A 12,150-nucleotide genomic window follows, 5' to 3' on the forward strand; every position below is an offset into this window, starting at 1 on the left:
TTGTCCTCAGACTTGGGGTGAAACAACAGGCATCTTTTGTTACAAAGTCTGGTCACCAACTGTAGGATCAGTGCAGATGAAGCCACCCTTGGAGGCCAGGTGCCCTAGCTGCTGCAGGTTGCCTCTGCCTCTGTCGCTCAGCACTGAGCTGGCTCCTCACTTTTTGAAAAAAATTAATTAAAATTTTTCCTTTATTTTACATACCAACCAAAGTGTCCTCTCCCTCCTCTCCTCCTATTGCCTCCCATCTACCCCCTTTCCCCATCCACCCACTCCTCTTCTGTCTCCATCCAGAAAGAGGCAGGTGTCTCATGGGCTTGAACAAAGCATGGGGCATCAAGTCAAGGTAGGACTGAGATCCTCCCTCTGCATAAAGGCTGGACTAGGTAATCCAGCATGGAGTACAGGTTCCCATAGGGCAGCTAAGCCCCAGGGAAATGATCTCACTGCTAGGAGCCTTACAAACAGACCAAAGTATACAACAGTCACATACCCACAGAGGGTCTAGGTCAGTCCCATGCAGGCTCCCTAGCTGTTGGTCCAGAGTCCTTGTGTCCTCACCTTTGTATCTAGCTGGGCATGTGCTAACCTACCTGACAACAAGGCAAGCACAAGGGGCCCCAAACTACCCAAGACTCCAGCATAAGACAAAAGAGGACATGGATGACAGGAAAGTCAACAGTGGACAACTCACGTGGGCATTTCTTCACACAGGTGGCGCCAAAGCTGTACTTTCCCTCAGGGTTGACATCCATCTGATATGTGGTGGGGTTGTACAGCATCAGTGGTGGGCAGGTGTCTTTGCATGTGGCTTCATCCCGGAACTTATGACAGACCTGTCATAGGAGGGACAACATGCCTGCTCAAGATATTGCATCCAAATGAAAGAAGCACAGGGCCAGGCAGCCTGCAGGTCAGGCCAATGGCAGCTCTCAGTGCTCAGGAGTTCAGTGAGAGGGAAAAGAATCCAGTCAGCTTTTCAGGGTAGTCAGAAACATTGCCCTCTTGTAAGTAACAAGTACTATTTTTAAGTATACTGACTGCTGCAGTTGCTATAACGTAGGGTTTTTGATTAGAAAAAATACATCTCTATTGATTACAGGTGACAAAGAAAGGTAACCACGGCCAGGTAAATATGGTGTGACATCATTTTTAAACCCAGTTTATACTGGGTTTCTCTTATAAAGAGTGCTTTGGAAGACATTTTAGAATTTATCGTCAAAGGGCTGGCATCTTAACAGGAAGCTTCCATTCAGAAAGGGCGAGATCAAAGGTCTTAGCTCTTACTAAAAACTACATGGACGGTCATTCTCCTGTGCTGCTCTTAGGTCCAGCCCAGACTGTCCAAGTGTTAACATCCGGGGCTAGCTCTGGTTTGGGATTTAAGAATCTTCTGTTTGCAGAAACCATACGATATTCTAGACTCTAGCTTAGGATGGACTTCCTCTTCTGGAGCCCAACAGGGCCTTGCTCAGCTTTGTGCTAACCCCAGGAATCACATTCACTAGCCCGTGCATTCACAAGCTCTTTCACCAGAGCTTCGGTAGTGTCAGGGGAAAAAAGACACCATGGGATGGCATAGGGTAGGGGAGCAGCCAAGAGGCATTGAAAGATGGTGGGCAAAGTGGAATGGAGGGGACAATTCCAATGTCATACTGTGCAAGGTCTGTGTAACTGGACACATCTCAAGGGGTCTTACAGAAGCAGCTCTAGACATTTGTCATAATGCTGTTGCTGCTGTTGGCCAAGACAATACTTATTTACACTGTGCCCCACAGGAAGGCCCCATCACAGTCAGTGTGTAAAGCTCTGAGGCCTGCCTCCCCAGTGCCTACAGTCTTACCAGACAGTCACTCTCTCGGGGTCCTGTACAACCAGCGGCACACTGGTTGTGGCAGCAGTCACTGGGGGACCTGCCACGGCAACGCCGGGAACATTGCTGGGCACAGATGATTTTGGTCACTGAAAAAGAAAGATCACCAATGAGCTGCATCTAGGTGGCAGCTTATCTTCCAGGGGCCTGGAGGAACACTTGCATGCAGTAGAAAGAAACAGATGGGAAGATGGATGGATTTCCTGACTGTGGAACAGGCTTTTAGGCATTCACATTCAGCCAAACTGAGTATCATCACAACCTTCCCCTCAGTATATCTCTTATCATTTATTTCAAATCACTTAGGAGACGTGATTAAAGCAAGTCTGTCTGATCAGATCTTTTGAATGAGTAGATAGTAGCTAGAGAATTCTTGGTGGTACAGAAAGCACACAAGCCAGAAGAGCACCTGACTGGACATGGTGTTTAAAAGAATGGATAGTTATGTCACAAAGGCAATGAACTGTGGTCAGTTTTGAGGCTGATACATTCCTGGGTTCTTTAATTAACTCCAGCAACCATGCTGGAGTTAATTAAACTTTTTAAAAAGTAGGATTCACACATATGCTCCCTGGAGAAACCCTTGGTACTAAGAAAGGGGGAGTAGGAGCAGAAACAGGGCATCCTACATAACTTAGGCACTTGGGTAGCTGGCTTTTAGGCATTTTATGATGGTCTGAAGTATCCCAAATAGTTAGCCTTTGATGGCTGTGTGCAGTTGGGTTGGCAAGACCAACACTCATGAAATAGTTAACACTGGGTCCATTGCCAAGTTCCTGTACTCGTCCTGTTACCAAAGTGTAGGAGAGGTGGGCCACACACTGTGTGGACTCCACTCACAAGGGCATGTTTCTCAGGCCCCAGAGCTGTGCTGACTTACATTTCTGGCAGTTCTCTTCTCCTCCTCCCCAGCAACTTCCGTTCGGACAGCTCGGATCGCATTTTTGGCCTGAAATAAAAATCTATTAGTTAAATGCATACTTCAATAAAAGTGAACAAATGACATGAAACCAATGATGCCTCTCCCAAGGCCCTAGAGAATGTTCTAGAAACAAGGAACAGTTTGGAAACTTCGTATTCATAGTTGGCTTGGATGCTTTGTAGGGTAAACTAAAAGACTCTCGTGCAAGAAAGGAAAACTGTGAGCCATGGACTGCTTTTGTTTGCACTTTAGCTTTGGAAACTGAGAGAGAGAATACCTACTGACTTGTCACAGGCACACAAATGACAAATCTAAATGAGTCCAGGGTCCGAGAATTGCCACCTGCTTTGGTTTCTCTTGACAGATTGACTCTGCGTAAATTCATTCAACTTGCTATATCCAATCTTGACTGACTTGGGGGTAGAGTGGGGCAGGCAATCATCACTGAGTTTAGGGATGTTAAATCATGGCTGGTAAAAGCACCCTTCTCCTCCAAGTCATGGAGTAGCACAGAAAATGCCACAGGAAGTCAACATTCTTATTCTGTGAATCACTTGGCCAATTACCTAAAACTTCAGTTAATAGTTGGCACGCTACTGTCTGGAAATCTTTGTAATTAATAAGTTTTTGTGTTTTTGTATTTGGCCCATATCAAATTGCAGCTACAAAGATTTTTTTTAATATCTTGAGTTCTGTTCTGCAATTAATCACACTGAAAAATGTGGAGATCAAAGTGTTAGCGAACAAGTTTGTTGAAAAGTTCTACAGAACAGATTTGTCCTTCTTTCCTTTGCTTTTTGTGGTTCAGCATACTTAACATTTCCATTAGGCTTTTAAAGACCACTCTGTCTAGTTTTAAAACCTTCTTTGGGGCAATCAGATATCATATAATGTAACTTTGTTTCACATGGAAGCTTATTTGGTGGTGTTTAAATTTGGCTTTTCAACTTAACATTCATCCTTACTTTCCTTTCTAGTACTTAAATGTATATTAATATTTTATTACATATGCTTAATACATATTTGGAATTCATATTGAACCATGGAGTAACTGCTGAATTTATTTATTTTCTTTCATGTAAAGCTATTTTCTTATAGCCTCAAATTCTAAGCTTCATCAACAATAATATACACTGGTCACAGTGGGCCATTCTTCTGAATCTCAGACATCTCACCTATGTTACAGTGAAATTCACCTCATAATACTGTGTTTGTCATTGTTAAAGATGGAATGCAAACTTCTCAAAAGGCTTGTGTGTTTGCAAACCACTGGTCAGTGGAGGAGAGGAGAAGATAGGAGACACCAGAGACAGATTTCCTATCTTCTAGTATGGATAACTCTCATGTCCTTACTTGATTTTTAAAAACTCTGCTATGGCTTTGACACTTTGGCCATTTGTCTCTTAGTCTTTGTTATTACAGAACAATTTATCAAATGAATTCTTACTTGAAATTCCACTTATTTATGCAATTTTGTTTCAGTTAGGCTTATTCTCAAGACTAGTGTTATAGTTTGGATATACAAGGACTCCTAGAGGCTCATGTGTTAACAGCTTTATGTCACAGAAAGATGGCAGAAACTTGAAGAGGTAGAACTATTGATCACCCTCGCAAGATGTGCCCATGGTTGCAATAGTGGCATGAACATTATGAGGGGAAACTAACCATTCTCTAGTTGCACTTAACATCTATCCTGCAGAAAGAAACATGTGCCTCTACCGTAAATCTGGTCAATAACTCAAGGCTGGGAGCTCCTAAGCCTTAGGGGAGAGCTTACTACTATTATTTTGCTAAACAGATATAGCATCAAAGTGCTTTCAAAACACTTAAATCTGGACCATAGATTAGAGAGCAGTCCTCATAAGAGAAGCTTTCTCGTGTAGTAAAAGATAATTACTACAAAGACTTGTGCTGGTCAAAGTGCAGAGAATAAGTGTCTGTGGAGTGCTCAGCTGTACACAGGATGTCTGTATCACAGTCCTCACTCCTAAGGCTCTAAGATCATCACAGAAAAGAGGGCAGAAAGATTATAAGGGCCAGAGAGTTCAGGGAAAACTGCTGTGAAGCAGCATCTTCTGGACATAACAGGGCTGCTGTACTCACGACCTCACAGCAGCTGTGGCTGCCTGCCCAAGACCTGCAGAAGACCAAGCCAATCCACATTCCAGCACGGGTGGGGGAAGGGACCATGAGAGCCTACCCCTGGCTGCTGGAGGAGGGAGAGCCATTTGTTCAGGGGTGTGGCCCCTGTTTGGTTAAGCGTGCTGCAGTGGATATCCCACAGCCATGCACGTATGTGCAGCACTAATTGTACTCAGTGGGTTATTAAAAAGATATGAAAGTGGGAGGAAGGCATTAGAGCAGAGGAGTTGGAAGGACGGTAAGGATGTCAAATATGATGACAATTCATTGTATACATGTATGCAATTGTCAAGTAAGAAAAACACTGTATGAAAACAGAGGTGGAAGTATTGGAAGCCCAGTCGTTGAAGGCAGTGTCTTTGACGGGACAGGAGGATCCTGATCCCTTCTCTCTTTTATCTTTTACTTATGGTGCCACAAGGTGAGCATGGATGGTGGTTATGGCTGCACAACAATATGGACATATAATGACTAAGATGACAGATTTCCTAAGTTTTAACTCCAACTATTTTAATTAATAAATCAATAAAAATAAAGCAACTAAGCAAAAAATAAGAGTTTTAGTTGGATTCATGTAGACGATGCTGGAGGTCCAAACCAAATTAGTATGAAGCATAGTTGCAGGAACAGAAGAATAGGAAACGGGCCCCGTGCCTTATCCTGCACCATGAAAAGATCAGCACTATTGGGAAGAACAGACTTGGTGGAGTTTGGTAAGTGGAAACATGCCATTTCAGAGCTTCCTACACAGTTTTAGTGAAGGTCACAGATTGAGTCCCCAAGCTTAGTTCTGGTCCTTTGCTTGCAAGGCCTTCAGTTGCAAGGGGCTGCCAGAGGAGTGAGGCATGGATGAGCTGAGAACATATAGGAAAACATGGACAAATCTCCTCTCTGTGGTTTTGTGTTAGTGTTTACCCTGGTCAGCTGATGAACAGAACCCACAGGATCAGAAAGCACATGTGACTTATCAACACCCATGAAGTAGAAGGGCACATGCCCTGTACCATGACTGCCATTGCAACCTGTGTCCCTGAGGAAGGTCTCTCTGCTCAGTGGTCTCGCAAAGGCTCTGTCACCTTAGGAGTGATGGGTGTTGCCTTGGATGATGAAAATTTTCTTATATTACTGCTTGAATAAAACATCTCTAATGGAAAGATCATTTGTTTTCTTATTATTTTTTGTTGTGTTTTGATTAATCTGATCTAAAGTTAACGTTCTCTCTCCCACCCCAACACTGTCCACTTCAACCACTCAGAGGATTTGAAGCAAGCAGAAGGTGAATGGCACACTTACAGCTGCTTGGTTGGTTCTGTAAGTCCATTGACATGTTGCTCAGAAAGTCATTGTGGACGATGTCCTTCCACTGGATAGTCTCCATGTTGCAGAGGATGGGGTTGTTGCTAAATCGCACAGCACCAATCAGGATTTCTGCAAGAATGGAACCATAGTAACCAAACTCTTTGGCTCCTATTAACTTAGAAAATACATGCACTAATTTCTTTATATTTATAATGGTCTACTTAAAGTTTCCAGTATGGTAATCTGAAGTCCCCGAGATTGTCCCTACAGAAGATCTGCTGGGGCTATATGAAGATACACTTTATGATAATGACAGGAAAAACCTAGGAGTTTTTAAGGGTTAGGTTGTGGATTTTAGAAATACAATGGGGAGAAAGAAAAAGACCCATTCAATATCTACAGCATGAAGGAAAGGCATAGGGTCACTGGGGTTATATCAGACAGACTGGAATGATTGGATGATATGGAGGAGCAGTCAGGGCAGAAGGACAAGGTAGAAATCATAAGCATTTGGACTCAGAAGACCAGGAATGTCACAAGGCGATTGTCAAGAGGCGAACTCTCAGGTGCCACTGGAGGATTTCTACTGAAGAAGGAAAGAGTGTGAGTGTGATATGAAATAATAACTTTATGTATGAAGAAGACTCAAATAAACACCAGTGTTGTAAAGTCACATAAGGCTATACAGTCTTTTGAAAGTGGAAATGAGAGGACTTTGCAAAGTCAGGGTTGAGAAAAAGTCTCACTTGTAAAAAGGGAGAGGGCTACATTAATAACATTAGACACAAACATGGATGGAATGATTTATGTATAGATAATCCATTGATGCCCTGGTCTGCAAAGATGAACCTGACTTGTGGGCTTCTCTCTGAGAACTGAAATGCACAGAGAGACAGGTATATCGCAGCTATGTCCAGAGGAGACAGGACTGAGAATTGGGTTAGTTGATGTGTAGGTATTACCTCACCAAGACCCAAAGACTATCATTGAGATATGGGGAAAAGCCTGGAGAGATGACATACGCTGCCCTACTAGGGGACCTGGGTTTGATTCCTAGCACCTATATTGGGTGGTTCACAATTGCCTGTAACTTCAGTGCCAGTTCATCCAATGTTTCTGGCCTCCATGGGCACCCACACTCACATGCACACCCCACTTCCACACATATGTATATAATTAAAGTGGAAATAAAAAGCATAAATGTGGGGAAACTCAACTATAGACACAAAAGTGGCTGCCCGACTGCACCCGCAGGGAATGGAAGCACCTGTCTGTACAGTGTGCTGACATGGAAAAGGAGGATTTCTCTGGGAAATCTTGCAGAGACTGCTGGCTGACAAGCAGAGATGATTTGCATGTGTTCAGGGGCAGCATTTAGAGGAAAGGGAAGTTGGAGGTGCTGAAGGCTTCCAGCAGACAGAGACACAAAGCACAACTGTAGATCTGGGGCAGGTGACAGTTTTCTTAACAGATGCCAGGGGATAAAAGAACTTCAGAAGGAAGGTGGGCAAGTCAGAAAGAGCCAAGATGTGGAGCTCTACCTGGAAAATAGAGATGACAGCAGTATGATAGAAACAAGAGGAGACAGAAGTATAGGGTCAAACTTAGCAAAAGAAGACAGGCACATCAAGGTTGCAGTGACAACCAAGAGAAGAGACAAGGAGGCACAGGGAGGTGGGAGAGCCAACAATAGGTAACTGATAATTGGCCGGGGGCAGGATTCACTAGTCTCCTCCTTCTAACTGAATAGAGAAAGGCAATGAGTAGAAAGTCAAATCTTTTGTTTTTATTTCAACATTTGGGAAATGCTCAGTTGTGGCAGTAGTCCTATATTAAATAACTGGGACCAATAAAACTATAACCTTGCTTTAATTAGAAAATAGGGGTAGTTCAGTTAGAGCATGCACACACAGACACACATATAGACAACAACAGCAAAGTAGGAACTCAATAGCTGAGGCATGCTTTGTCTGTAGTAATACAGTTGATTTTTGTCAACACAGAGGGAACACATTAACAAATATGTGTACTACATTTTGGACGTGAGGGCACTGAGATACAGAGAAAAACACAGGTGAAGGAATATCTGCAAAGTCGTTTGACTGACGGGTGATGGAGTTGGGGCTGGAACACAGACAGCCTGGCTCCAGGATCTAGACTCACACCCGCTGGCTTCCTCACATGTATGAGGCAAGATAGGCAGAACAAGGCATGCCGAAAGTACCAAACAGGCCATTTCATGCAATGTGTGTACAGGAGAGATGAATGCTAGCAAAAATTCAGAAACATGCGTGGGTGCTCAGAGCAGTTAAAGTGGTGGGTGGGAATTCTGGAGGCAGTTTATGGGATGGTGAACCAGGGAGCTGAGGAAGGAAGTGTCTGGCTGGCTGTGTGGCCACATCCTAGCTCAACACACCAATAGGGTCCCATTCTCTCTACTTTTTCTTCCACCGCATCCCCTTCCCAGTCCAAATGGCTTCCCCATCAGAACTGCAGGGCACACAGGGATGAAAGAACCAGGCATGGGGTACAGGAAGAGTTATCTTAATGCCATGCCTTTATCTGTAAAATGACAGAGTACAACACCTGCTTTTATGGAAGGCTGTGGCATTAAGTGGAGTTACTGACTTGAGAAACAGTCCAGGAAATGGAGGAAGAATTGTTGTTTCTCATCATTTCAGCCACCCTTTCCATTTTCCTCTTCAACTCCAAAATCTTCCTTCCTCTTCCCAACTTACACCTGAGTTTCCATGTAACAATATTAACCTTGAAACCTATTCCTCAAACAGGACAGATTTTAAATACATTAGATCCCTTTCCCATGAGTGGTTTTGGGGTCCAACTGCTGTTGGTCCACTTTGGGAGAAACATCAAGTGACCAAATTCACAAGCATTTGGTGAAGCACACTAATTGTTCTGTTATTTTTCATTGCTGTTGTTAATGTTTTGCTATACCTAATCAATGAACTGAATGATGAGAGCCATATAGATTCAGGAAAGGCATGGCATGTATGGTTTTGGACACCTAATGTTTCAGACATCCAGTTTTGCCTAGGAATGCTTCCCTGCAATATGAGGGAGTGACTGCATGTCCTTTCTGCCTCTGGCCCAAGTTTATTTCCTATTAACACAAACTCTCACTCACCGAGGTTGACCGGAGAACTTGGTCATTTATTTCCATCTCTGGATGTTATTCCTCATCCATGGAAGAACTGGTTTCTACCTGGCTGAAATCTCTTTCCATCTCATTACCTATCATCTTTGTAACTGCCACCCACTGAATCCTGCAAACAGCACTCAGTACATGTGTTTCACAAACATGTCTTCTCTGAGTTAGGATTAACTGAAATGACAGATTTGCCACATGCCATCAGAATCCCTCTTGGCCTTGATGTCCCACCTCTTACCCTGTAGGTTCCGCATGGGCAGTTCTCTAAGCCCGGTTCTGTTTGTCCCATAGTTGGACAGGACAGCTAAGGCATAGGTGTTTTCATACAGAGTGTTCCCCCTGATGATCTGCAGGTTCTCCAGAGGGATCTTCTCCACAGTGTTGAGGGCAATGAGCACATAGCCAGCAACCTCCTGGATGGTCTGAGAGGGAAAACAAAGCCTATTAAAGTGGGCCCAGGAGCCCCATTTAACTTCACAATGACACATTCATGTGGCAGATAAATCTAAGACACATAGACAATCACATGTGGGTAAAGGTTGTGGCAGGATTTGCAATGATTTCTTTCACGTTTCATTTGAAGGTTACATTAAAGAACAGCTGATTGATATGTTGTGATTCCCACTTTAACTCAAATAAATGGAAGTGAAAATAACTATTTTGAATTCATCTCTCATGATTTCTTGTGGAAGGAAGAAGTGAGGGAGAAGGGGAAGAAAAAATGAAAAAGAAATAAAGGCAAAGTAAACCCAGCTGAAGTCCAAGTGTTTGCATAGCAGATTTTGAAGCCTTCAGAGTTGGCTCCTAATGGCTCACTAGGAATATTTAGGACTGTGGAACATCAGAAGGGTTTCTCTCCCATTTTCCCCCACAAGCAACTTGACTTTAGCTGGAAGAGTGGACTTCTCATAACACTCTCCTATAGTCCCTTGGATTTGTGGCTTCCATAAGATGAAGTATCCATGCCTCAAGTCAGATTCTACTGAGTGTTCATATTTCATTTGATAGTGTTTGAATAGGACAACCACATTAAACGAACTAACCTTTAAGAAGGAAAGGTCATAACCCCTTTGCACGTAGGTAATTTCCAAGTTCCCAAGGACCACTTCACAGTTGTTGAACATCCTCTGCAGGCTCAGAAAGTGGTCTTCAAAAGTGCCGAGTTGAGTGAGCCTGTTACTTGTGCCTTGGCAAACTAGAATAAAAGGGAAAGAGGTCTGTCAGAAGATGCCGAGTAAGGTAGCAAACCACAACAAAACAATACTCATCAGCTTTCTGAGCCACAGTGACTAACAATCATCTTTGATCAAAGCCACCACAATGCTGATGTGGTAAGAGATGTTTAAGTTTACACAGCTGTAATTCATCGTGAGACAGAACTCATCCCTGTGATGCAGGCAATCATGTGATATTAAGGACACAGAGAAAACAAAGCATTAAAAGTGGAAGGCGGGGGAGATGTAAATTGTATAGAGGATTGTATTAGTTACTTATTTTGTTTCTGTGGCAAATCACCAGACAAAATCCACTTAGTGAGGGAAGGGTTTATTTCAGCTTACAGTTCTAGGGAAGACAGTCAACTATGGCAGAAAAGGAATGGCAACCAAAATGTGGAACATCTGGTCACATTGCATTCACAGTCAGGAAGAAGAGAGAGGTAAGTACCTCTCAGCTCTCTTTCTCCATTTTAATTAGTTTGAGGACCCCAACCATGGAATGGTTCTGGCCACCTTTAGGGTAGAAATTCCCAAATCAATTAACCTCATCTAGAAAACTGTTCACAGATATGCCCAGATGTCTATTTCTATAGTGATTCTAAATCTTGTCATGTTGACAATCAAGTTTAACTGCAGAAGTCTCTAAAATAGAAAGATAGCAATTAAATTTCTGTGGATGACACAATTGCAAAATGAGTTAATAACAATGCAATGAACATTTTACTTCACAAAAATATGTGTGCTACATTGTTGTGTACACAAAGGGTCTCCAAAACCACAAGACACAATCGGCAATGTTTTCTAACCCCAATTCTATATACCTAAAAATCAATGAAAACAATGGAATTTTAAAAGTCAGCTGTTAGAAATTAAAAATACTCCTCAGAATCATTCAAGGACAAATCAAAGTTCTGATTATAGAATACCCAGAATTCTTTTTTAAACTGAAAAATAACGCTTTAAAGCCATAGGCTAGTAAGAACCCAACATGTCCTTCTGTCTTTTTTCACATTGTGTTATTCCAACTAACACAGGTATCCATGTTTGTCTTGCATCCCCGCCAATATACAGCCTGTCAAGACACAGACTTAATCCGAGAAAACATGCGAAATTAGGGGCCAAAGTTATACCACAGAAATGCACTCAGTAGTCTGCATTTAGAAGCAGAGGAAAGGATAGTAATAAAATGGTATTCACAACTTGGCTTTTGGGGAGACATGTTTAGGCAAGCAAAACAAAACAAAGAGGCTTGGAGCTTTTGAAGCAGGGAGCTTGTTAAAGGATATACTTTGAACCAAAATTATCCTAAGAGTGAAGAAATATGGCCTCTGGGTTTAGACATTACATTTGGAACTGGCCAGATCCTTCTGTGTTGGCAAAGTTTCTCCCTTGACAGTCACAGTAACGAGGGGACAGAGCACAAAATAAGGCCAATGTCAACACAGTGTTACTTTCTTCAGGTACCTTTACAGTATGTATTACTGTTTTATAGGCTTCTTTGTTCCCTCCCCTTGGGTTGTTCTAAGAG

General features: G+C 42.7%; 1 protein-coding gene across 4 annotated transcripts in view; it reads right to left on the bottom strand.

Annotated features, from left to right (window-relative positions):
• Egfr (epidermal growth factor receptor) overlaps nt 1–10,544 on the bottom strand; it is a 56,171-nt gene extending 45,627 nt beyond the window's left edge. For 3 of the 4 annotated variants that reach the window (XM_035453303.1, XM_035453304.1, XM_035453305.1), the window contains exons 1-6: nt 10,449–10,544; nt 9,644–9,827; nt 6,231–6,365; nt 2,754–2,822; nt 1,844–1,962; nt 695–836 (exon numbers count right to left, since the gene is read on the bottom strand). In XM_035453303.1, the coding sequence (XP_035309194.1) occupies nt 695–836; nt 1,844–1,962; nt 2,754–2,822; nt 6,231–6,365; nt 9,644–9,827; nt 10,449–10,529 (730 nt within the window). In that variant the 5' untranslated portion in view covers nt 10,530–10,544. The remainder of the gene's footprint in view (nt 1–694; nt 837–1,843; nt 1,963–2,753; nt 2,823–6,230; nt 6,366–9,643; nt 9,828–10,448) is intronic. The other variant, XM_035453306.1, reaches the window with a different exon arrangement.
• Between the last annotated feature and the right edge of the window lie 1,606 nt (nt 10,545–12,150).

The sequence above is a fragment of the Cricetulus griseus genome, assembly GCF_003668045.3.
Source record: "Cricetulus griseus strain 17A/GY chromosome 1 unlocalized genomic scaffold, alternate assembly CriGri-PICRH-1.0 chr1_1, whole genome shotgun sequence".
In the NCBI taxonomy this organism is placed as follows: domain Eukaryota; kingdom Metazoa; phylum Chordata; class Mammalia; order Rodentia; family Cricetidae; genus Cricetulus; species Cricetulus griseus.